Raw genomic sequence first — 27,654 nt, 5'->3', positions numbered from 1 at the left:
TTTGGGTGCCTCTGAGCACAAAGAAACAGCATAGTCTTAGAATGTTTGAAAGCACAGGTGCCCTTATCTCAAGCCCAGTCTTCTGATGCTTCAAAACACAGATGTGCTGTGTCAGCATGACACTGGACTGAAGAATACAGACAAGGGGGCTAACAGGCCAGCTGTTAACCACAGGGCCTCAAATTGCCCTTGGCTGGTACTGATAATTGATACGCCCACACTTCATCCCAGAAGAGGAATCTCCCACCCATACAAAAAGAATGTCCTGTTTTAATGATTTAGTTAACTCTATCTTACAAGTGTAAATTAAGTTGCAACTGCCTTGTAAGAACTGGCGTCACAAAGACGAACCAGCACAATTGGTACCTTTAGATAAGGAAGAATGTGCGTGACCCAAGGGGTATAAAGAAGGGTCCGGCAGACCACTCCGAGCTCCAATTTCCTGTACCTGCTGGTCGGGCAAGGTTATTGCCTCCCAAGCACCCAGTGGACGCCCTCCTCATACAGTTCTTCCCGAAGGATTCAGTGAATGACATTGGCTACGCCAGGAGTTGAAGGACGCAGGGGTGAGAATTATACCTGCAATGTACTTTTGTGCACATTTAATAGTAAGAGCTCTTTAGGCTGAGACGTCTGGTCCTCAAATGGGTAACTTTTCACTTGTAATCTAATTGGCATGTCATATGTATCATCCTGCTGGTAGTTAAGAAGATAGAGCAATAACCTTGTAACCATTAAGATTCTTGTTTCTGCTTTTAATAAATAGCAACCATTTAAGCTTTCAGCCTGACTCCTTCCAGTTACTCTAACTCGGCTGAACACAAACAAAGAACCTTAGCCGTTTGGCTATATCAGCCTGGTCAGTGGTAAAGTGTAGTAAAAGCTGAGTGCTGAGTTGTGCTGCCTCCATGGAGCAGACTCTTGGGGGCACCCATCAGCCTCCCTGGCTGCCCACTGCAAAGGGACACCTATCAGTTAAAGACTCGGGTGGAATAAGCTCTCTGCACTAACATTTGGGGCACCCGTCAGCCACACTGGCTGACCGCTGCAAAGGGGCTGCCTGTCCTAGCAGTTAAAGACTCAGATATGATAAGGCACACAGACCACTCATTACCTGGCCATCAGCTAACACAAGTTAGAAGCAGAAAGTGCAGAGGATGGAAACAACAGAAACCATTTCCCCTGGCTACTTTCAATCTTACAAAAGATGCATTTCAAAATTTGGGTGAAGGCTTGCACAAACTGCTGTTTAACCAAACTATCTCTGTTCAGTGGAGTAGTTGAAGGAAAAAGACATGTAAGCAGGCTTGAAAACATTTGACAGTAGTTTAAATAGGTACAAATATACCATAGGGCTTGATCCATGCAATTTTAAACAAACATACCACACCTGCATGGGAGTAAATCCAAGTGAAGAAATCCATGTTACATTATGAATATAGGCCAAACTGTAAACTACTTTAGTAAAAACAAACCTTAATATATATTTTTCTGTGAATCTATTCATCAAAAGTCTAAACTTTAGCAACTCAGCATGTAAGTCCACTGATGAATAAAACTCAAGTTTAAAGGTCCCAAAAATACAGGTTGAACCTCTTGTCTGGTGCACTCTCATTTGGCAACTTCTGTAATCCAGCATGATTTTAGTTAATTCATCACGAATGTAGACAAGTTTCCCACAGCCCATAAAGTTTGTTTATAGCCTCCAGTCCTGGCACTGTTCTGTCCTCTTATTTAGCTCTAATTTACCCCTAAATGTCCTCTGACAGGCGAGTACAAAGTAGAAGTGTTGGTAGTGCTGGTAGACAATATTGACCTCCCATGGTTTGGTACATTCTCTTGTGCAGCACCAGATAGATTCTAAGGCTGCTGGATTAGAGAGGTTCAACCTGTAGTTTAAAGAGACAAATATTTTAATTGCTATTTTTAACAAATATAATTAAATTACAGATTTTTAAAGGTGTTGAGGAATTGCATGCACTGAATAGATTTAGGAACTTAAATATTTTCAAAAGGGTCTAGGCTCTTGACACTCAAAATCACTTAAGATTCTTAATTCTAAGGGCCTAGATCTTTACTGAAAATATTTAGGTTGCAAAATCACTTACACAAAGCAACACTACACACACACACACACACACACACACACACACGTCTGCCTACCCTTAAAATCTGTCTTTTATGGAACACCATCCCTTTTGTAGGGGGTTGTTTGTTAAAGGCAAAACAAGAGGTGTTAGTACAGTCACTGTTTGATTTGTATTCAAGGATAACATAATAGAAATTGGAAATTGCTTAAAAACTTCTGCTTAAGTCATTGGGAGGTTCCTAGCAAAAGGGATTAGGAAACCCTACCCCAACCCTTGAAGCAGCAGAAACTATCAGCTCAGAACTGCTGAACTCATTCTCCACTATTACTAATCTGATGCATTTAACTTCAGCTGTGTCTTGTAAAGTGATGGTTCATTAACTTGAACATTGTTGACAAGCTCATTATTTATACATTCTGCTTGAGTAGTGCAAGTGCTAACAATGAACAGGACACTTCAGCTACAACAGTTCTCAAACTTTTTTGACTCATGCCCCCCCTCCCCACTCAACACAAACCTTTCCATGCACATCTGCCAACCACCCATGATGACAAAATGCCTCTTTATTTCTTAAGATTCTTACTTACTAAATCATTCATATTAGACAACTGGACCTGTAACTTCAGGGGGTGTATATAACTGGTAAGAGGAAATATTAATAAACAAACAGATTAAGCACTTTAACATGTAAGTTTACCAAATTTCATTTTAAATAAAATTTTAAATTATGTCCAAAATAAAAAGGTTTCAAGATTGTCTATTCATGGCAGGGGAAGGGAATCTTATTTACAGAAAAATCAGACAGGGGCCAGGCCCCCCAAGTGAAAGGCAATCCCACAAAAAACAAACAACCCACCTACCCTCATTGATGTGGCCCCCAACTGAGATACCTCACTCCCTGGCACTCCAGCCCCACTGTGGAGGTGGAGGACAAAAGAAGAGGCAGGGAGGACCAAGCTTCAGGGATTCCCCCAGGCCAGATTAATGCTTTTGAGGTCCCGGATGAGGCCAAAGGTGAGGAGTTCAGTGTGTGGGAGGGGGCTGTCAGGGAGTGGAATGAGGGTGGGGAGTCTGGGTCAGAGGTGGGGTGATGGAGCGGGCTAAGGGTGGTGGATTATAGCCAGTGTGCTAATGGGGCTGATGCGTAAGGGACAAGCCCAACTGTCAGGCCTGGAAAAATGCTCTGTTCTGTTCCCACTGAAGCTCCTGCCATGGAGCAGAGGCAGGCCATGCGGTGGGTAGAGGAGGACAAGCCTCTTTGTCTCACCCTATTTATTTGTCAGGAGTGCTGAGCAAGGATAAGGGGGCACTGCTGTCAGAAGGGGCGGGGAGAGGCCCCCACTTGCTGTAATCCAAAGGCCCCACAAAACCCTAATTAATCTGAATCAGTGTCAGAGGATGAAACCTACCTCTAAATATTGCTAACACTTTATACAGTGTCCCTTGTTATCTGGAGCAGAGAGAGAAGAAACAAGAATACAAAAAAGGTTTGGCCTATCTTGAAACCAGAGTGTCATATTTACACTTTGGGATCAAAAAGTAAGAGACGCATACAGAGGAGTACAGAACTACAAGCACCTCTAGAGAAGAGAGGTGGTAATCAGCCAGTGCACAGAACTCTGGCTGCTACGAGGGTGAGGTGAATTGCTGTGGATATGAAAAATGGATTTGGATCTTCCATGGCTCCATCAACCATTGCTTTTTAAGGTTTCCATTGAACATTTATTGTCTGTTTGTACATGGAGCTTATATTTCTCTACGTTTAATGAGTACAGCCTGTATTTCAGAGAAAACTGTTTTATCAGGTAAACAACAAAAGGAAGGAAGGTGAAGTGTGTCTATGGGTGTGTTCTGTGTAACATGCAGAATTATTCTGCTTCATAAAATTACAGTTGCCCTGTCCAAACAGCAAACTCCTAGAAATCTAAATAAAATAATAATGCCTGTAACCTCGCAGAATTCCAGTTTCAGCTGGAATTGTATTACATTTTGAAATGTCACTCTATTAAAGGAAAGGAAATTGTACGTTTCTCTGTTTGGGCAAGGGTGCTCTTTTTGTAGAGAGGATACTTATTCCTATTGCTCTGTTACAGATACCCTCCTGCTGCTCCTGAGCAGACTTATTTTATTTTAGAGTCAGATTTAAAAGAAACCAGAATCTTCCCCAGGAACTGAAATTAGAAGGGTGTTTGAATTTACAGAGTGGAGCATAAAGGCTTGAAACATGACATTGTTTGCAACATCCTCATTGGGAGGGATGTAAGACTTCAGGATTGGTTTAGGGAAGTTCATTGCCTTTATAAAAGTTCAGGTGCTGTCACACATTAACAAGAAAATAAAATCTCAGGACTGTTTCAATAATCAGTTCATCAGGAACTCAGCCACCTACAAAAACTCCTTTATTACTATCTCGTTGTTCTGGGAACCATAACCTCAGCCCTCTCCAGAAATCCTATCAAACGTATTGATATTTTCGTAGATGAGACATCTTGTCTTCCCTTTACTGGATTGATGTCAGCTCCTATCAACATAGGGAAATTGCCCAGCATACCCATGGCAAAAGTGCTTCCTTCATGGATATTTCAGTATGTCACTTTTGTCCCAGAATTATAATTCCACCTTGAAAGAGCAGTAATTATGCTGGAATAAAGTCACTTTTATTTTGGAATAGTATCCACCTGGGAGCCTCAGTAGCTATGCTGGTTCCTTTTCCTGTGTGGATGGGCCCTAAGATTTAAATAGTGTGTTAAGAACTCCATCCCTTTTTAACTCAGGATGTGTATTTCCAGTACGGGGAAGCGCAAGCTTGCCATCTACTGGACTATTAGTGAAAAAGTTGCTTGGAGATGGGGAAAAAATAGATTTCTGGTGTTCATAGCTGTGATTCTTTTTTTGTTTGTTTAAATTTGGTTGGCTTTTTCCTATTTTTGTTTGTTTACTCCACAGAAGTGACTTCCTGGGGTTTAATCTTACTGGCTGTGGTCCGATATTATAACCAAATTAAGCAGGGGCTGGAAAAATGACATTCTGATTCTTCCTTCAAGAATGCCTATTGTTGTGTAATTACATTTGTGCCAGTCCATCTCATTTACATTGTTGGGTCAACCACAGTTTTCTTCAGTTGGATGGAAGCACTTAATGGTAAAGACCGTTCTACCAGAAATGTTTACACAGGGCAAGCAGGAAAGCTGTTCTGGCCCAGGGTCCCTACCTTTATGATACGCCTGCTTCTTTGTCTTAGGAAAAGCTGCTGGCCCCAGCTTGGCTCTGTTAGTCAGTGTACAAAGGGCGGTCGTGGAAGGCGCTGGATAAGGAGCAGGACGTCTTAGTGCCACCGTCCCGGGTGTGAGACTCTTGGGGGCGGAGCTGCCCCGTTCTTACCCCAAGAGGGGCAGGTGCTGGTAACTGCTGGGGGGGCGGGGCAGTTTTGCGGCCCTTTTCTCCTTCTCTGCCTCTCCTCGCCCGGGCTGCGGCGGGCCGGGACCGCTCCGACCGCCCCACCCCTCACAACTGGAGCGGTCCCGCCGACCCGTGGCGCACGCTGCCCTCGGGCGCCACGCAGGAGCTCTCTCTTTCCCAGGGAGCCCGGCCTGGCCGCCAGGCGGCTGCTGGCACGGCCCGAGCTAGTACTACTGAAGCCAGGGGTTGCACAGCAACGTACTCCCCGCGGCGCAGGGACGCGATGAGGGCGGCGGCGCTGACAAGGGAACCCTGCTGGCGCCTGGCACTGGGCGACTGGGCCAAAGGGAGCCTGCCAGCAGTCCCCCGCGCCGCTCGAGGGCGCTCTAGGCGGCGCCGGGCCCCATCCGGCCCGTAGAGTTAACGGGGCTGGCCGACTCCTCCTCCGGCGGCGGCGGCGGTATGTGGAGGCTGGGGCCGGCGCGCGCTGCGGCCGCGGCTCGGGGCCTGCGGGAGGCCGCGGCGCTGAGGGGAGCGGGCGGGCCGCTCGCGGGAGCTACAGCCTCGGGCCGCCAACGCGTGAGTAGCGAGGCGCCTGACGCCGCGGAGGGGCCCCGGGGCTGGAGAGTGGCCCGCTACGCCCCGGCGCGCTCTTGGTTGCCGAGGTGGAGAGCGTGTGTCAGGCTGGGGGCCCGTAACCGCTGGGTCCTTGTGCGCCCCGGCGCTCCGCACGCTGCAGGGGCTGCCGTTAGCCGCAGGCAGAGCCAGCGTGGGAAAAGCCGGAGCAGCACGTTGAGGACGAGCCGCTGCGGTTCCTCTTCCTTTACCCACGCCCCGCCCCCAGCCTTCCCCCAAACCGGGGTGAGCAAACTTCTTACATCGGGCCCCGCTTTCCTCCCTAGCGCCCCCACCCCCCGTGGAATCCCAAGGGACAGAAAGTTCGGTTCTGTTACCATGGAAATAATACCCTCCCGTTCCGCAGGCTGCAGGGTGACAGAGGTACCGGGCTAGTCTGTATTCTGACAAACAAACCAGCAGTCCTGGAGCACTTTGAAGACGCCCAAAATGATTTATTAGGGGATGAGCTTTCCTGGGACAGACCCACACGACGTGAGTCTGTCCCAGGAAAGCTCGTCCCCTAATAAATCATTTTGGGCGTCTTTAAAGTGCTCCACGACTGCTGTTTCCTTTTGGCACGTGTCAGAAAATAGGCCTGTGGAACATACACACTTTATTCATCCATGTATAGGTGTGACTCTACATGCAGCAAAACTGTAACTGTTCAACCTTTTTAATGAGCCTGAGGCCCAGCATCCAATTGTGCTGTACCCCCCCATGGAATTTCATACCCCCGGTTTGAGCACCCGAACGTAGTTAAACTCTTTATCTTGGTCTTATTCCATGATCTAGGGCAGCTGAGTTTTATTAAGTACATTCTGGTGTTGGTGTGAGACAAACGATGCTCATCAGTAGCCCTCCATGCAAATTTCTCCTTCAATAATGCCCTGAAAACAAAGCAAGCAATCCTGTAGCACCTTAAAGACTAACAGTATTATTAATTAGGTGATATGGGAATTATCCAGATCTGAAAAAGTGGGTCTTTCCCATGCAAGCTCATCACCTAATAAATAATATTGTTAGTCTTTAAGGTGCTACAGGACTGCTTGCTCTGTTTTGTGAAGATACAGACTAACACAGCTACCTCTCTGAGTCCTTAGTAGGTGTGAATTTTTTTTGCTAAATGTACCCCCACGTGTAGGGCTAGATGATAAGCCCATCCTCAGTAGAGACAACATGGTGTGGATACTCAGTATTCAGCACACCACATTTGATGGTGGTATCAGCAGATACAGTGAAGGCACGCTGCTTTGAGCATTTTTTTAGTACGTTAGCTGTAATCCCCAACCTGTGAAATTTTGGGTACCAACCTTGAGACATTTAGGACTTAATTTTTATGGGTGACAAACATGTGCTGGTGGCACCCCAACCTAAACTGGTAAGTATTGTCTGTAATAACTAGATTCTAGGGACATGAACTCAGGCCACAATTTTCAAAATGTTTTTAAATACATTAGAAGCAGAAAGCCTGCTTAAAAAAAAAAAGCAGTGGGTCTCCAGACAATACAAATATAAAAGGAGCAATCAAGGATGATAAAGCCATTGCGGAGAGACTAAATGATTTCTTTGCTTCAGTCTTCATGGCTGAAGATGGAGGGGGAGATTCCCAAACCTGCACTGTTTTTTGTGGGAAATGAAACTGAGGAACTGTTCCAGATTGAAGTGTCATTAGAGGAGGTTTTGGAACAAATAGATAACTTAATGCTAACAAGTCACCAGCACCAGATGGCCTTTATCCAAGGGTTCTGAAATAACTCAAATGGGAAATTGCAGAACTATTAACACTAGTTTGTAACCTGTCCTTTGGCTCAGCCTCCGTACCTAATGACTGGAAGATAGCTCATGTGACACCAATATTTAAAACAGCAATGAAGGGTCCTGTGGCACCTTATAGACTAACAGAAAAGTTTTGAGCATGAGCTTTCGTGAGCACAGACTCACTTCATTAATCCTCACCCTTGCTGACTGAGCTAACCTTGTTATCCCCACCCTTGCTCTGGCTTATTTATACCTGGCCCTGCAGACTTCCAAGACCAGCATCTGATGAAGTGAGTCTGTGCTCACGAAAGCTCATGCTCAAAACTTTTCTGTTAGTCTATAAGGTGCCACAGGACCCTTCGTTGCTGTTACAGACCCAGACTAACACGGCTACCCCTCCAATACTTGACAATATTTAAAAAGGGCTCGAGAGGTGACCCTGGCAATTATAGACCAGTAAGTCTAACATCAGTCCTGGGCAAATTAATTGAAACAATAGTAAAGACTAAAATTGTCAGGCGCGTAGAAGAATATGATTTGATGGGCAAAAGTCAACATGGTTTGTGCAGAGGGAAATCATGTCTTACTAATCTGTTAGAGTTCTTTGAAGGGGTTAACAAACATGCAGAAAGGGGAGATCCAGTGGGTATAGTATGCTTAGATTTCCAGAAAGCCTTTGACAAGATGCCTCATCAAAGGCTCTTATGTAAATTAAGTTGTCATGGGATAAGAGGAAAGGTACTTTCATGGATTGAGAACTAGTTCGAAAACAGGAAGCAAAGGGTAGGCATAAATGGCAAATTGTCCAAATAGAGACGGGTGACTAGTGTTGTCCCGCAAGGGTCAGTCCTAGGACCAATCCTGTTCAATTTATTCATAAATGATCTGGAGAAGGGGGTGAGCAGTGAAGTGTCAAAGTTTGCAGATGACACTAAACTGTTCAAGATAGTCAAGACAAAGGCAGACTGTGAAGAACTTCAAAAAGATGTCATCAAACTGAGTGACTGGGCAACAAAATGGCAAATGAAATTTAATGTGGATAAGTGTAAGGTAATGCACATTGGAAAAAATAACCCCAGCTATGCTTACAATATGATGGGGGCTAATTTAGCTATAACTAATCAGGAAAGAGATCTTGGAGTTATCGTGGACATTTCCTTGAAAACATCCATGCAGTGTGCAGAGGCAGTCAAAAAGGCAAATAGGATGTTAGGTATTATCAAAAAAGGGATAACAAATAAGACAAGGAGTATCTTACTGCCCCTTTACAAATCTATGGTACGCCCACATCTTGAATACTGTCTACAGATGTGGTCTTCTCACCTAAAAAAGGATATCCTGGCACTGGAAAAGGTTCAGAAAAGGGCAACTAAAATGATTAGGGGCTTGGAGCAGTTCCCGTATGAGGAGAGGCTAAAAAGATTGGGACTTTTCAGTTTAGAAAAGAGGAGTCTGAGAAGGGGACATGATAGAGGTATATAAAATTATGACAGGTGTGGAGAGGGTGAATAAGAAGTTATTTACTTGTGCCCATAATACAAGAACTAGAGGACACCAAATGAAATTAATGGGTAGCAGGTTTAAAACAAATAAAAGAAAGTTCTTCTTCGCTCAATGCATAGTTAACCTGTGGAACTCCTTGCCAAAGCAGACTGTGAAGGCTAGGACTGTAAAACAATTTAAGAAAGAGCTAGATAAATTCATGGAGGTTAAGTCCATAAAAGGCTATTAGTCAAAGGTAGGAATGGTGTCCCTGGCCTCCGATTGTCAGAGGCTGGAGATGGATGGCAAGAAACAAATCGCTTGATCGTTGTCTTCGGTCCACCCCCTCTGGAGTACCTGGCACTGGCCACTGTTGGCAGACAGGCTACTAGGCTGGATGGACCTTTGGTCTGACCCAGTATGGCCATTCTTATGTTATGTTCTTATGTAAAAGTATCCACTAATGTGACGTGCCTAAGTGATTTGTTCAAGGTTGCTTAGGAAGTCTGTGGCAAACCAAGGAATAGAACTCATGTCTCCTATATTTTGTCTAGTGCCTTAAACAAAAGACCATTTTTTTCCTTTTACTAGATCAGGGGTTTGCAACCAAAATAGAGAGAAGAATTATTTTTTGAAATCAGGTTACAAAATCAATACTTCAGGAGCCGCAATGCATGTGAATATGAGACACTCCTTTATAAATAAAGTCAAACCATACTTTTTGTAATCCCTATTTTAAGAACACCGTGCATGCAATGACTTGTAATACAATCCATTATATATTTATCCATTTTCTGATTCCTAGTAAGCTCCAAGATCAGTCCTATCTAGTGGCAATGAATACCAGAAATTAATTGGGAATCCAAAGGGAGTCAATTTAGGAGCATACAGTATAGCAGTGGGTGAGAACTTTTTGTCAGGCCCCACTTTTTGTCCCAGCAGTTAGCAGGGCCCACCGCTCAGCTTGTCCAATGCCTCCCAAAAGCAAGTGGCAGTGCTCTGTAAGTTATGCACTGAGTTTCCTCAGCAATGGTGGGGGCGAGGAGGGGTGCCAGCAGAGGCTGCACAGGTGAGTCTGATTGCGATCTGCGCCCGTTATAATAGTTCATGCCACCTGAGGAGGTGCACCCCCACTTTGTGCATGCCTGTTGTTAACTGTTTGTTTGTGCAGCTGCTCAAGAGAAATTCAAATGCTGCCCGGCTGATTAGCAGGGCGCCCACAGCTAAATTTGAGTTTCTTCTGGTTCACATAATGCGCATACTTCAATGCACAGAAAAAAGTTTATTCTGCTCATGGAGGGAAAAAAAATCTGCTCACAGTTGGAAACTATTAAAGGGAATATTGCTAACAACCAATGCTTAATTTGTGCCAGAGCTTGCCAAAGCAAAAAAGTGAAAGAACACACATAACACTCAGGCCTTAACTGCCTGACAGACAAACTTCCTCTAAGCATTTTTGCTCAGAACCTCTGCTTCCCCCTGGCCCCACCCCAAGCAGGGCACCTCTGGTCACTAGAGCCGTGATGACCATCAGCACAGCCCTGCTCTGAACAGGATAATCAGCTATCCCCTCATTGCCTTGGCTTCTGCCTGTCCTACCCCAACAACTCTGCCACACACTGCAGTACCCAGGCCCAGCAGCTGGAGCCCTGCTGAGTGTCTTCAATCCCCTACCCCAGACTCACCCTGTGCTGACTCCCATGGAGAGTTCTCCACCCCAAGAGCAACAGCACTGCCACCACATCGGTGCCTCCCAAGCTACAGAGAGGCTGAGGGTTCAAACAGTGCTGCTAGGCAGGGGAAAGCTGATCACACTCTGCTCCCCTCCCCGCCAAAATTTCAAACCACTCCCCCCAGGGGGCATGCAGGGCAGGTCATTCTGGCATCCAGAGCCACAAATGTAGGGTGACCATCCATCCCAGTTTTCCTAGGATAGTTTCTTATTTAAACTGTCTCACCGGCATCCCAACTTCTTTAAAAAAATATGGGCAAATTGTGCCATATATTGTGGGGCTCCTGTTCCCTAGCACCTGGTGTCTTGAGGCAGCAGTCCCTGCTGCCAGGGAGCAATTCTGCTGGGTGGCTGCCCCATTTCCTGGCACCCCACAGAGGCAGACTGCTCTGCCATGGGGCGGCCTGTGCATTTCCTGGCGCCCCCTGCTGGGAAGTTGTGCAGGCCCTGTCCTCCACTCCCCCTCATCAGGAGGCTGTAGAACACCCTTCCCTGGTGCCTCACTGCGGGGCAGCTGCCCTGACATGGAAAACCTGGAGGCCAGTGTCCCATATTTGCCATAGGGTAATGTGGCCACTCTACACAAATGACTCCTCAAAGAGCCGCAGATTGCCAATCCCTGTATTAGATCATAGTACAAAAGACGGGTGTTCTAAACATGTACTTCTGCCTCAAGAATACTGCTAGGATTTCTGTAGTAGCTTTTGCTCATTTGTTGGTCCTATAAGATAACAAATAAATCTTTAACTTAGGGGAAAAAAGTGACCTTGGGATTCTGCTTTTTAAATATGACAAAAATTGACATATTGTACCATTACTTTTGTTAATGTTTAATTTAACTTCTTTTTAGGATTTTCATCTGCAACAGTTAGACTGTGTTCTAAAGGTTAAAAGCAGCAGTATTAAGTTTATTAATTTTCGAAGTGCGGGAACTTTGAATGACAAAAGGTAAGTTTTATTCTAAATTATTTATATGAGAATTCTGACAGTGCATACTGAGAAAATATGACAGAGAAAATATCTAGAGACATGACAGCCCTGAAAATTAATATAGTGTGCTTGTTGATATGAGCTAGGGGGAAAAGTTACTCTTAAGTAAGGAAAGGACTGGGAATTAGCACTTCTGAATTCTATGTCCAGGTTTATTGCAGATTTTCTGTGTGAATTTAGGAAATTCCGTATCTTCGTTTTCTCATCTGTAAGGTAGAATAAATGATTCCCCAGTATATCTCAGGTAGGTGACATGAGGTACTCTTGAATGAAAGATGCTATAGAAATTCAAAATGTTAAGTAACTTTGCAGTGTTTTGTGATAACTTTTATTAGTTTGTGTTCCCACATTTGTTTGATCCTGAAAACATTTAACTGAATTGTGTATTGCTATAAATATGCGTACACAGTACCCAGAGACTCACAGTAGATTAAAGTGCTCCACTTACATGGATTCAAAATTAATCTTTTTAATTAAGGAGACCTAGGTTTCCAGGTCTGCAGCTGCCTCCATTTTTCTGTGGTAAAGTGGAGGCATTGAGAGATTTACTTAAAAAGGGGAACATATTTTGATATTTTTGGAATAAATAACATACAGTATATTATTTATATACACATACAGAAAAAAGCAGTTGTACGTATAAACAATGATGTGACAATGTCAACATTCATACTCTTGGATATCTGCATTCAGTTGAATAAAATAATAAATTTTGCATTTCTAATGTAGTTTTATTCCAAAAATATCAAAATATGTACCCATTTTAAGTAAATCTCTCAATGCCTCCTCTTTACCACAGAAAAATGGAGGCAGCTGCAGACGTGGAAACCTAGGTCTCCTTAATTAGAAGGAACCTTCTCAACAGACCTTCCATTGTTGACCCTGTGGCCCTAGACCAGATCCCTCAGAAACCCACAATAGACCGTCTTGATCTGCCCTCTACAATGGATGAGGGCAAAAAGGCAATCAGCCAGACCAGCTCTGGCAAAGCCCCTGGGATGGATGGTATCCCTGCTGAAATTTTCAATGCGGCAGGACCAGTGTCACTTGAAGCATTTCACAACATCTTGATCAGCATCTGGGAAGAAGAAGACATGCCCAAAGACTTTAAGGACGCCACAATCATCTCGCTCTTCAACAACAAGGGCAACAAAGCTGGAAATTACCAGGGCATCTCCCTTCTCTGTACTTGAAGATCTTGGCTTGAGTCATCCTCAACCGTCTGATCACCAGCATCTCAGAGGAGAACATACCAGAGTCACAGTGTGGTTTTTGCCCAGGCCGCAGCACGATTGACATGATCTTTGCTGTTTGTCAGGCCCAGGAAAAGTGCATAGAGCAGAACTTGGATCTGTACGATGTCTTTATAGACCTGACCAAGGCATTTGACACTGTCAACAGAAAAGCCCTGTGGATTGTCCTGTTAAAACTTGGCTGCCTGAAAAGATTTGTTAACCTCATACGCCTGTTCCATAATGACATGACTGGCTTTGTTCTTTCAAATGGCAAGTCCTCAGATCTATTTGAGATACCCAATGGTGTGAAGCAAGAGTGCATGCTGGCCACGGTGTTATTCAACCTCTTTTTCATGTGCACCCTCAGCCACGCAGATAGGGACCTGGACCGTGGAGTCTACATAAAATACAGAGTTGATGGGTCACTTTTCAACCTTCGTCGACTGAATGCTAAAACCAAGATGCTTGAGAGGCTCATCCTTGAAACCCTTTTTGCTGAGGACTGTGCACTTATGGTGCACAAGGAATCTGATCTCCAGCTCATTGTCAACAAGTTTGCTGATGCCACTCGCCTCTTTGGTTTGACCATCGGCCTAGGAAAGACCGAGGCACTGTTTCAGCCTGCTCCAGGATCTGCTGCTCTCCTCGCTTCAATCTTTATTGAAGGAACAAAGTTAAAAACAGTAGAGGAGTTCAGGTACTTTGGCAGTGTGATGGCCAACGATGGCTCCCTTGACAAAGAAATCAATGGCAGAATCTGCCAGGCTAGCTGGGCACTAGGACGTCTGAGAGCGTGAGTGTTGAATCAGCACAGTATCCAACAATCCACTAAACTGAAAGTGTACAAGGCTGTAGTTCTGACCAGTCTCCTGAATGGCTGGGAAACTTGGACCTTGTACAGAAAACATATAAAACTGCTGGAGCACTTCCACACACGCAGCCTGAGGTCAATACTGCACATTCAATGGCAGGACAGAGTTATGAACCTGGAAGTCCTGGACAAAGCAGGAACCATGAGCATCGAAGTCATGATTCTTAAAGCCCAGCTTTGCTGGACAGGGCATGTCATACAAATGGAGGAGTCAAGAATCCCTAAGCAACTCCTCTATGGTGAACTCTCCCAGGGCAAAAGGAATCAAGGTAGGCCTCGCAAGAGGTATGAAGACTGCGTGAAGGACAACATTGCTCATGCTGGTTTAAAATGAGATCAGCTAGAGCAGCCTGCAAAAGACCGAACAGACTGGCATGCTCTTTTACAACACGCGTATAACAGCTTTGAAGAACAGCGAGGCATACGCCTCATGGATGCTTGTGAGAGGAAGAAAGCAACAGCAGCAGCCGCACCAACAGAGCCAGGACATTTCCCTTGCCCCCACTGTGAACGCTCATGCCGTTCAAAGATTGGACTCCTCAGCCACATGCGAGTCCACAACCAATGAACCTGTGCAAGCTCAAGACATCATCGGACATGTCGGACTACCTACATGTGAATAACATACTGTATGTTTATACATAGAAAATATTTAGATTTACCTTAAAGATTTAGCAGTACCTCTGCAACAATGTTGTATTTTTAAAATCTAGATATAAACCCTCAGTAACAGTCTGAGGATAGAAGTAACGGGAAAGATATTCAGTCCAATTAGCTATCTGTAATTTCAGGTTTTAAAATTCAGCTTTGATGTATAAGATGCTTTATGCCATGTGGCCATTTGTGACAAAGCACCTTCAATTTCATGTGATTTTCCCATGGCTAACATGTTCCCAGCATGATATTGTTTTTATTTTATTTATTGTAGGAAAGAGTTTCATGCTAAAGTAATATATAATTTCTCCTAATAATCTCTCTCTTGTTTATGTGCCATTGCAGTTCTTTAGATGAGGCTACTTATGAAAAACTTGCTGAAGAAACACTGGACTCGTTAGCAGACTTCTTTGAGGATCTAGCAGACAAACCGTTTACTCCTGATGATTATGATGTCTCCTTTGGGGTATATTTTACAGTTTCTGTTCTTACTGTAATTATTGTAGGGTTTTTCCATGGGAAAATATTTTAATTAGTGCAAAAGTTTAAGATTTAAGAAACATTTCAACCTGAATAAATAAGTAAAGTAAATATTTAAATTTAATTTTACTCATTTAGGATGTGGCAGCATTTTGGTGACAAATGTATTATACTTTTAAGATTAAAAGAAATGGGACATTTTAGTATTTAAACAACTAAGTTTCTTTTTATCAGAGTTAAACAGTTTTTACTTGAGGTTGGAAATTGGCTTCTAGTCTCTTATACTGGTCTCTGTTACTGGTGTTACACATATCACTTTTTAATATATTAGTGGTTGCCTTAGTGAAAGTAACAGCTGGATCTAAAACTTATTTTCAAATAACTGAGTGTTATGTACAGTTGATGGACTCAATCAGATTGTATGCTGCTGTAGTCTACTTGATCTGAGGAAACTAAAATCTAACCCAGGTATTGGCTGCATTACTCTGATCTTCAGACGGGAATAATTGCGGCTTCCTATTTATATGCCTGTGTGTTGGTTCCCAATTACTGACTCCACCAGACAGGATTGAGGTGCATATAAAAAGGAGGCTTGAGCATCTGTTGCTTGTGTTCTATGCATTTAGTTTTCTGATCTGTCCGAACATCAGCTTCTCTGAGCTTTATGTCAGCTGTGTGTCACAGAAGCACATGCCCAATGGGAAAATTATAACTTAGCCTCTTTTTTTGGGTTTGGCAATCACTGATAAGTACTTGATCAAGTCAAATATTCAATTAATATTTTACCTGTAACTTTTCCAATAAGTAATAGCAGTACATTATTTAGCTGCAAGTGTTTTGACTAGATATTGAAAGGCTATGATTATTAACCTTTCAATATCTGGTCAATATAAGGACATCTTGAAAACTAAAGATGAAAAATAACACCTAACTGTTTTGTTTTGTGCTTTTTCTTTAAAATAAATATTTTTGAAATCCTTCCTTACTTGAATTACCTTTCTCTCCAGTAACTTTCCAGCATAGTGTTTTTAACATGTGCTTACTGAAAAGTTTGGGGTAATTCTATTTACAATGCTCTTAATACCCACATTATGACTGTTTGGATTCAAATTATGGAAAGACTAGTAACATGATAAGCGCCACAGGGTGGCACACTTGGAAAAGAGTTGTAATATTAATTCACGTTTTATATTTACCAGTTCAATTAATATGTGGTGTGCTGAATATGTCTCCCTTTGAAAGTAAACACGTTAGCAGAAATTATTAATGTCCATAACAGCACAAAATAGTTTTATATTAGCTATGCACAGAAATGAGAAATTAATTTTCACGTGTTTTTACATTAAATCAATCTTTAAAAATATTTTGAAATATATTTTCCAAAGTTTTATGGATAGTACAGTATGAATGTGTAAATGTTTTGGTACCAGAGTTTTAAGTTAGTCTTCCCTTAATTTAAGTGTTAAAGCAAAGACCATCTCTCTTATATGTGACTTGTCATTAGGGCTTCTGATTTTAGCTTTTACCCTATTAAAGTACCCCAATACAAGGAAAAAAATTGTACTTACCCATTAAACAGTGGAAAAACACCAAAAATGATCACTTGTATTTCAGGGCTTGTCTACAGGAAGTAGCAGTAAAGACTTTAGGACTCTGATTTCTAAAGCACACTAATGTGTTGTGCATTAATTGGTCCATGTAGACCCTTCTGGTGCTCACTGAAGGTTTCCTGCTACATTATAACCAAGTGCTCTTCGCAATGGAATTTCACTGAAGTGCAGTAGGGACCATTATAAAGAGATCACTGAACACCATATACACTACAGTAATGAGTAACATCATTGTCTTTTACAAGTCTAAAGAAATAGAGAGCCTCAAACTCCCCAGTTTTTGGACATCTAAATAAAACTAAAAAATGCTAAAAACAGATAAATGAACACCCAAAAACAAGCCCCATACCTAATGTAAGTGTTGATGTAGTGTTTTTATTAGCTGTCTTGAACCTTACCTGGTAGCAGTATGCCTTTTAATATACAGTATTCATTCTGCAACAATGGTGAACACTTGTGTATAGCTCTGAACGTTAAGTAATAGAATACTTCAAGACATTAGTGCAAATAATTTAATTGGAATAATTGGTGGCATTCAAAGCTAACCAAGCGGCTCTTGTTTTAGGTGTTGCATTGCACACTGCTCTTAGAATGCTGGGAAAATAATATGGAGTGAGCTCACAATGAGAGTGAAAAGATTTTAATTTTAATTCTTGTGGCATATCAGGCTGAACCAGTACTCATTAAAAATAATGTTTTATAGGGAAATCAAATGATTCTGTGTTAATTAGACTGGGGCAGACAAAATACAGCCTGACAAAGTTTCTAATCCATCCCACCATGGTCTTCTGGGCTGCCAATGTCCTGTCACCCTGTGGGAGCCTCAGCCAGGCTCCCTGCCTTCCATTCCTTGCATGCCACTCAAGGCGACTGCCTGCTGGGACCATGTGTGTCTCTGTGGCATGTGCCCTTGTGGGGGTGGAACCCCACCAATGGGGAGCTGTCTGGGCCATGCTTGCAGAACAGACAGCATACAGATTCCCTCCCTTGCTAGGGACAGGCAGCGTACACAGACAAACATCGCCCCAGCAGTCTACTGCTTTGAGAGAGCCTGCCTGAAGATTCCACAGGGCTGCTGGCTGGAAGCCACCTAGGTACCCCAACTCCCTGCCCCAGGTCACAGTATCCTTTTACCCAGGATCACAAACTCCACAGACTCTGCAGCCCTCCCCAGGTCAGAATCCTCTCTTGCACCCAAACCCTCTCCCACACCCCACACACACTCCTGCACCTCTGTCCCTTACCCAAACCTCCTTTCTGCACCCAGTTTTCATTCCAGAACTTACACCTCCTCCATTAATATCATGGAAGAGTGTGGCCTTTGACCACTTACCAAATTCTTGGAGGTCCCCCACATCAGAAAATTTTGCTCACCCCATGTTAGCTCATCAAAGGTATGTCATTCACACTTCTTTTTCCCTGTACCATACAGAATAATCAAACTATCTTTGTTTCTTTAATGAACTGGGACAGTAGTGTGTCTGGGCTTTATATTCACAGACCACTTGAGTGGGATGTAAGTAATATAAAGGGTGTGAGGATGTTGCAGAGGAAGTGGTCTCTAAACTGCTGCTTTTGCTATGGAGTGATGTTGAACTTTCAGTAGCTACTCAGTCATCTGGTAGAATGCTTTTGAAAATTCTGAACAAAGTCTTACCTGAACTGATCTAGCAACTATTTTCTATGGGAATTAATGCGAGATCACAAGAGGTGCTGTGACATAATGGCTGTGTCTATAGTAGCAAGTTCTTTCGAAAGATTTTTTGAAAGAAGGGGGCTCTTTCGAAAGATCCCACAGAGCATCTACACACAAAAAGTGTTCTTTCAAAAGTAAATGGAAAGCGTGTGGTGCTCCTTTGGAAGTCGCTCTTCCTTTCCCGTTTCAGGTAGAGCGCCCCTTTCCAAAGCTTCTTTTGAAAGGAAACGTGTGTAGATGCTCCGCAAGCCCTTTTTTTTCAAAAGTGCAGTCCTCATGGGGCCTGATTTTTCAATCCCCAGCCCAGTTTCTCAAAAGAATGGGGGTTCTGTGGACGCTCTCTTTCAAAAGAGCAGATCACTCTTTTGAGCCACTTTTGTGTGCGTGGATGCAGTCTTTTGAAAGAAGCTATTTCGCAAGAGATCTTCCAGAAGAGCTTCTTTTGAAAGATCTCTGTAGTGTAGACATAACTCTCATGGACAGCAATGCATTTGGAGAGGCTGTAGGGAAATGTGTGGCTATCCTAATGCCTGAAGTAGCCCCACAATCCATAATCACAGTGCTTTTTCTTTTCCCCCTACTCCCAGGTTTACGTAGTCCGAATGGCATCTGTCTCATATCCTTAAAGTTAGGGCTCTCTAAAAAAGTTATAATGGACCTCCAAAATAACCTTTTGAAAATGTCAGGCCAGTGTAAATCTCCATGCTGTAAATCAGAGATGAGGGAAGGAAGTACAAAGTAAATAAACACACTCCCTAGGAGAATGTTCTATCATTGACATAAGTGAATCAAACCAGACCTCAGACAGTAAGAAGTGGAGCATTCCTGAGATATAATCCAGGATATGGGCACTTCATCATAAGTTATGAGGGAATCTACTCATCCTACTCATTTACAGAAAGAAAAGTAAACTGGATGGCCCAGAGGTTCAATAATGGAACATAGAGCCTGTTGCTCCTGGACATCTGTTTTAATCCATTTCAAGTTGTTAATGAACAAAAATAGTTGCTTTCTGCTAGCTATTGAATGTTTTCTGTTAATTGAATTGGTGGTTTCAATCTTGTTTCTAGTGGACTAAAACTCTGCTTCACAACTGAGCACTAATTGGTGTACTTGCCTCAGAAGGGAGGTCTAAGCTCGCAGGTGTATTATTATTGATTTGAGTCCTAACATCGTGGATGGAGCTGTACCAATACACAAATCCAGCTCAGTAGAGCTGAGAGTCTAGATCAGACATAGATGATAGGTGTGACACCATGGAGACTGACAAGTTCTCGTATTTAATGGTGGCCCCACTAATCAACAACAAAGCAGAATGCCATAGCAAATTGTTGAGTTGAATTTCCACTGATGATGCCTACGCAGGTATATCACAAGTTGCTGGTTTGATCTTTAGATCTACAGTGCTCTATTATAGAGGAAAAATCAAATTACTTATTATGTAATGGTATATCAATATTCTCCCCCCCACCTCCCTTTATTCTTTAGAATGGAGTTTTAACGGCTAAACTAGGTGGAGACATGGGAACCTATGTAATCAACAAGCAGACACCGAACAAACAGATTTGGCTGTCTTCTCCCACTAGGTTTGTAATTATCTGTATGCTAAGAAATGTCTTGAAATTCAGAGATGAATAAAAGTTATGGAAAATATTTAATGCCAGATTTTATGCCTTTTCTATATACACAAACCCTATAGCAGGGGTGTAGAAACTTTTTGGGGCAGGGGCCTCTGACCTACAGAAAAATCAGTTGTGGCTAGGGTGGGACACACAATGTCAATCTTCCTAGACTACTGTACCATTTTGGTATTTGTCTTGGTAACCCCAAATTACACCTCACTTAAAAACTACTTGTTTACAAAATCAAACATAAAAATACGTAACTGTCATAGTGCACTATTACTAACAACTTGCTTGCTTATTTTTACCATAGTTATAAATCAATTGAATATAAATATTATACTTACATTTGCATAGTATATACAGCAGTATAAACAAATCATTATATGAAATTCTGATTTGTGCTGACTTTGCTAGTGCTTTGTGTATAGCCTATCATAAAATCAGGTAAATATCTAGATGAGTTGATGTAGGCTTTGACAACTGCTGAGTACCCTCGGGTGTGCAAATATCCCTAGTTGAGAATCACTGGTGTACAGCATATTAGGTAACACATTGTAGTGTATGGTTAACCCCTCTCTTCTCTCCTGAATCTTGTTTGTTTAAATAAACAAGATATTGCATTTCAGAGGGTTTTTGTCTAGGAGAGGCAATAGGCAAGCAGTCAGACAAATCATTTTTGTTTATGTTTAGACACTTGCAGACAGTGCTTCAGAATCCAAATTATGCATAAGAGTTTTTTTAACCTGAAGCATAAAACACAATTTCAGGTTTCAGTTATATCCATATCTGGTGATCAACAAGTCAGAGAGTTTATATTGTATTTGGATCTGTTTAACTTTTATGGGCCAATATTAGCTGTGAAGAAATGTGAGTTCCTGCACAACAGATTTGTGGAAAATATCATCAGTGATTTTCATCTTCAGTATGCTCAAGAGATGAAGAAAAGTGAGATAGTTGGGGAGAAAAAAAAATCACTGAAAGCTCCTGGCACCAAAATAATTTTTCAGGTGTCTGTTTGTCTAGCACATCTGTCTGACTTGTAAACATTTGATAAACATTTGTGTGTGTGTGTCTCCAAGAAAACACTGTGGCTATGGCTATGCTGTGCCCTAAACTCTATTTCGAGTTTATTTCAAAATCGTCTCTTCTGGCATTAGAACCATATGTCAAAATACTGTGCTATTTTGAGACATCCCTTATTCCTTCTGCAACGAGGTATACAGAGATGCTGAAATGCATGCCTGTTATTTCAAAAAAATTGTTTTGAAATACTGGGCATGTTTCATAGTTGCAGAGTAGCTGTTTTGAGATACCTGCAGTGTAGACATAGCCTACGTGTTTACTTATATTTTCAACTCCTGCTGAGAGATTTTGTAATTTTTATATGCAAACATGCACTTCATGCCCTGCAGCTGACATTCATGTGTGTCCTGGATGTGATGAGTTTCAGAGTGTGAGAAGCAAGCATGTCTGCTAATTATGAATGCATTTGAATATTGTGGTGTTTGTTAGCACAGTACGGCTATGTCTACACACTAGCCCAAAACTTCGAAATGGCCAGGCAAATGGCCATTTCGAAGTTTACTAATGAAGCGCTGAAATACATATTCAGCGCCTCATTAGAATGCCAGCAGCCACGGAACTTAGAAATTGACGTGGCTCACCGCCACGCGGCTCATCCAGATGGGGCTCCTTTTTGAAAGGACCATGGCAACTACGAAATCCCCTTATTCCTGAAAGCAGATAGGAATAAAGGGATTTCGAAGTTGCTGGGGTCCTTTCCAAAAGGAGCCCCGTCTGGACGAGCCACGCGGCGGCGAGCTGTGTCAATTTCGAAGTGCTGCGGCTGCCGGCATTCTAATTTGCATGGCCATTTCGAAGTTTTGGCATAGTGTAGACACAGCCTACATGTAAAATTGTTGAGTGTTAATGATAACTTTGGCAACAACACTGGGGGGGTGGGGGGGGGAGAGTGCTTAAGAAGCACGAAAAGGAAACTACATTTGAATCTCTAGCTCCTAGCTGCTGTACTTTTTTTTTTTTTTTACACACATGCAGGTGAACTAAGGCTGTATTTGTATAGAAATATTTGTATAAAAATACAGGCTTAGTTCATCTGCCTGTGTATAACAAATCACAGTAGCCTAGATCTAGAGAGATTCAAATGTACTTTCCTTTTCTTAACAAAAAGCAGTCAAGTAAGTAGCACTTTTAAAGACTAGCAAAATAGTTTATTAGGTGAGCTTTCGTGGGACAGACCCACTTCTTCAGACCATAGCCATATCAGAACAGACTCAATATTTAAGGCACAGAGAACCAAAAACAGTAATTAAGGAGGACAAATCAGAAAAAAATGATCAAGGTAAGCAAATCAGAGAGTGGAGGAGCGGGGGAGGGAGTTCAAGAAGTAGATTAAGCCAAGTATGCAGACAAGCCCCTATAGTGACTCAGAAAATTCCCATCCCGGTTCAAACCATGTGTCAATGTTCCGAATTTGAATATAAAAGACAGCTCGGCTGTTTTCCCTTTGAATAGTGGTGCGAAAACTTTTTTTTCAGTAACACCTATACTCTTAAGTCATTTCCTTTTCTTGTTTCTTAAGCTGTCCCTCTCTCCCCTGGTGGTGTTGCCAAAGTGGTCATGTATACAATTAGCACATTTAAAAGAAGGTTAAGAGTTTGGGTGTTAACTGAAGAGGAATTTTCACAACACTCTTGAAAGAGAGGCTGCCAAACCCTCTTTTATATTCAAATTCGACGCATTAACACGTGGTTTGAACCAGGATGGGAATTTTCTGACTCACTGTAGGGGCTCGTTTGCTTACTTGGCTTAATCTAATTCTTGATTTCCCCTCCCCCCCACTTCTGCCCCTCAACTCTCTGATTTGCTCACCTTGATAATTTTTTTTTCTGATTTGTCCACCTTGATTACTGTTTTTGGTTCTCTCTGCCTTAAACATTGAGTCTGTTCTGGTATGGTTACCGTCTGAAGAAGTGGGTCTGTCCCATGAAAGCTCACCTAATAAATTATTTTGTTAGTCTTTAAAGTGCTACTTGACTGTTTTTTTGTTTTGATAGTATATAGACTAGCATGGCTCCCTCTCTGTTACTATTCACCTGCACATAGTGTCTTTTTTGTGCATCTCCATTAATTAAATATTTTAAACATTGCAAAACGACATTAATAAATGAGGCCTACCTAATTACTTTGGTGGTTCTGATATTTTACTGCTTTATAAAATGTGCTTATGTTCTTCTGTGAGAAATAGATTTACTGTATAACCTCATGGCATTTTGCTATAGTCAGGGTGGATTGATTTAAATCACACACAAAAAATGTAATTTATTTAAGTTATCAAAAAAGCTAAGACTGACTGTACTTAGAGTGCATTTAATTTTGGAGAAAGTTCCATTGAACCCACTTGCACTTCTTTTTGAGAAGACAAGTATAGGATGGGGTCCTCTTATAAAAGCTGAGTTATGCTGAAGTAAAATAGGGGATAGACTTGTGGCATCACCAGTATGGTCTGTGGCTATGATGTGCCAAAATAGGGGGTCATGTTTTATGTTTTGTGAAATAAAGAAATGACACTTAGTGGCAACTGGCAACTCTAGCTGCAGCATTCTGTATTGTATAATTGAGAGCTAGATTCTAAAACTTGTTAGCTAATTTAAAAAGACTTGAGGATTAGTTAAACTAAACTTTTTTTCTAGCAACATGAAATAGAGCAAACAGTGTGGCAAATTACTTGTCGAATCACACTAATACTAAAAGGCATAGAGAGAGTCTTGAAGAATGATGCATTGCAAAGTGAATCATTTAAATTACTAACGAGTTGAAGCGCTCAGCCATATCCACATCTTCATTCACATTATTTTCTCCCAATAAGCAGTTTTGCTTATGATGTTTCATTCTTAGAACTAGGCCCTGTATCTTTTGAATTGCTTACACCTGACATGTTTTCCTTTTTCACCCAGGGAACGAAGTGCTTCAAACTTTTCTCAGATAGGGTCTCTTCTACACCAAGAAGCCATTACATTTTTCCTGTGTCAAAGTGTGTGGCAATATAAGAAGCTGTGTGTGTGCTGAACAATATATTCCCTTTTTATTTCCAGTCCACTCCTTTCTATATTGCCTCCATCATATTCTATATATCGTGTCTCTGTGTCTCAATTAATTTCTCTGCCACGTTTGGCCAAGGTCCACTACTTCATAAGCATAGAACAAAAACAATCCTATCCAGTCTGTATCTTTCTTTGCACATGCTGTTTTTCAGTCTGTTGATCAACAGAAATTTAAAGCCAAGAACTTTGAAGAAGTATGAGATAGTAGTTAGCCTGGACAGGGTAGACCAATTGCTTCATTTTTGTTTGTATAGCATTTCGAAACTGTAAAGCACTATTCATTGTTTTTTATTTGACATTTGTTAAATAATCATGTCTTGATTAGATCATTACTAGGCAAAATTTCAAAATAGTTCACATAGTTCTGCAGAATACTTCATGTTAGTCCAGTTGCCCTAAGCCATATCCCACTCTAACTTTTTGTAGGCTGTCTCCACTTCTGGAATTGCACAGAGTAACAGTAAAAAGTTGCTTCTCTGTGCAGAGGCATACCAGCAAAAAATGGAGCACATAATCCTGATTCAAAATAGCCATCAACTTACATGCGGCAAAAGAGACATCCCTATAAGATCCCAGTTATTTTGACTTATTTTATGTGATCTTAATCTCTTTAGTTCATGACCTGAAGGTTATTCATTGTGATACTGTGAATAATTTAAAATTTGAGGCGCCAGAATTTAGTTTTTAGACACACTGCAGTCAGGCATGTGTGTATAGGATACCCTGTTTTCTAATAGAACTTGTACTGGAGTGACCTCTAATTCTAAAGCAGTTTGACCTAGAAATATGAGTTTAGAGATAACAAGGTTTCAAGATTTTCTTGTTTCATTCTCTGCAGACATTTTTATTCTTCTATCTACTTCCTTTTGTAGTACTTCACAGATGTCAGTCTATTTCTGTCATGGACAACAAGTCAAAGTTGCCTTAATTAAAAATAAGTAAATAATTACAGAACCTTACAATCATTTCTCCCATTTTCCACAGGTGTAACAGAGACACAGTTTGGTGTCTGAGTCTGGAAGATAGAACTCAGGTCTCCTTACTCTCCCCTTACTTTGTTGGTTGTGGGAGTGAAGCATCCCATGATTACGGCAGCTCCAGAAGTACTCTCAGATATAGATCTCCCACGTGGCAGATTATTTTTATTTAGTAATTTGAACTATTTTATTTAACTAGTGAGAGAAAATATTCTTCTTTGCTCTTTGCAGTGAAGTATTTAGGACATTTGCACATTATTTCATTTCATTAGAACTAATATTTTTTATTAATATAGCACTTTACAGACAACTTTTATAACACTTTAATAGTTAGGTATTATTATCACTCTTACAGACTGTGGAAAAAGTAACTTAAGTTCAGGAAAGAAGGGCCTTAATCCTGTGAAGTGTATAAGCAAAAGTAGTCCCATTGAAGTCCATAGGGAATACTTGCATGCTTTAATTTACATGCATACTTATGCATAGGCGCTCTATTGGCTTGAGACCTTAATGTGTGCTGGAGCTGGAGTTAGAGTTTGGTGATGACTGCCTTCTACTCCATGCAGAGACCATGAACCATATGTCACTATCTTGCTAAATATTGTTTTACCTTTGGCTGCTTTAATTAAGTCTTCTAATTCTTTAATTGCTTTTAATTCTTAAAAGTCATTCAAATCCTCCTGGTGTTTATTTGGAGATGGCTGACATTTCAGAAACGTGTGACTATGCTCATACAATATACATGTTTTGTTTTATAGTGGGCCCAAACGTTATGACTGGACTGGAAGAAACTGGGTGTACTATCATGACGGAGTATCCCTTCATGACCTCCTAGAAGCGGAACTCTCAGAGGCATTAAAAACTAAAATAGACTTATCTGCCTTAGTGTACTCTGGAAAAGGTGATACTTGATCATGGTCTCCTTCAAAGAAATCAAAAGACTTTGGCCTATTGACCCTTTTGGTGTATAATTTGCAAGGTTAACATCTTGTTCTACTTTTGTCTTCATATTTTTGTTTTAACTTCATTGTGTTGTTCAAAAATAATGTGAACATAATATATTTTTCTTATCCCTGCATGTTTGGGTTTATGTAGTGGTGTGTGAATTTGTGTTTGTAATACGGATTTTTTGTATCCAGAATTCAAAGCCGAGTATGGTAGTGGACACTGGTTGTCCCAAGCTATGTTCTGACCACCTGGTTGGTGATTCCTCGATAAGGCACAGATGGGATCTCATGACTAAAGAAAATGGTGCTATTCATATTAGGTCATATTGTGTAACCTTTACCCAGTTCCATCTGAAATCAATTAGATTGATTGTGGGGAGTAACGTAACAGTCTCTGTAAGGGCTTATTGTTCTCAAAAGAAAATAAGGTAAGAGAAAATGTTTTTACTTCCTATAACAGGTGTAATAGGGATTTTCCTCTTAAAATATCACAGGCTATAATCAGCGATTCACATTTCTGCCTTTTCCCCTTCTCCCTTTCAGACTTACTTATCCTTTTCAGCTAAGCTTCCAAGTACCAGTTCTGCTTTCAGCAGGGGTCCAAATGGTAGATGGAGCTAGAAAAGTGTTTTTATTTTTGTTTACATATCTGATACATTCATAATTGTAGAGAAAGGGGTTTCAGTCTTTTCTCTGTTTCCTTTTGCTATGAGTATTTCCATAAAGTAAGCATACATGCATAAATATTAAGCAAAGTGAGGCTGTTCTGTTCCAGTAGCAATAAGCTATGCCCAGGTCTGCATTAGCATAGGTCATGATGCACTTCTTTTGTAGCTGGAGCGAGGCACAAGGTCAAAGGCAAAGTGACAATACAAGACGCACATTGATGCAGACCTGTTGTGTTATTGCTGTCTTCTTAGGACTGAGCAGCTGGAGGCTTTTGACCAGCTGAGAAAAAGAAATGATGATAAAAATAGGTGATTCACTCTAGGTGTTACCGCAAATAACTTGAAAAAAATTATTTAATACATGACATTCAAACTTGTGACACTACAGAAGTTGCCTTTCTGTAACATTAGAATTATTTCTTTTCAAACGTATGTAAAAAGGGAGCGAAAATTTGCTGTTATGTTTGAAAATCTGAGCTATATTTATGTAAGCTTGTAATATTATGTTAAAAGAGGCTTCGTACAGATTTTGAAATGCAACATTTTCTTGGACTGAGTTCCCCTGACAACTTCTTGTGTTTAGAATGATATGACTGCCTGTTTGGCTGACTGTTACTGATGTGATGTTATTGAAAGGTATCTAATAAATATAGAGTATTCTTAGGTGGTGGCATCCATTATTTGGGATTAAAATAGAA

General features: G+C 41.5%; 1 protein-coding gene across 1 annotated transcript; it reads left to right on the top strand.

Annotated features, from left to right (window-relative positions):
* The first annotated feature begins 5,923 nt into the window (after positions 1-5,923).
* On the top strand, positions 5,924-27,654 carry FXN (frataxin). The gene is made up of 5 exons (XM_074994813.1): positions 5,924-6,068; positions 11,930-12,027; positions 15,175-15,295; positions 20,104-20,201; positions 26,100-27,654. The coding sequence occupies exons 1-5, from the start codon at positions 5,952-5,954 to the stop codon at positions 26,251-26,253; spliced, it is 588 nt and encodes a 195-aa protein (XP_074850914.1). The 5' UTR covers positions 5,924-5,951; the 3' UTR covers positions 26,254-27,654.

This window comes from Carettochelys insculpta, chromosome 5 (genome assembly GCF_033958435.1).
Source record: "Carettochelys insculpta isolate YL-2023 chromosome 5, ASM3395843v1, whole genome shotgun sequence".
NCBI classification, from domain to species: domain Eukaryota; kingdom Metazoa; phylum Chordata; order Testudines; family Carettochelyidae; genus Carettochelys; species Carettochelys insculpta.
Note: the sequence above shows the minus strand (reverse complement) of the source record. Positions and strands in the feature narration are given on the sequence as shown.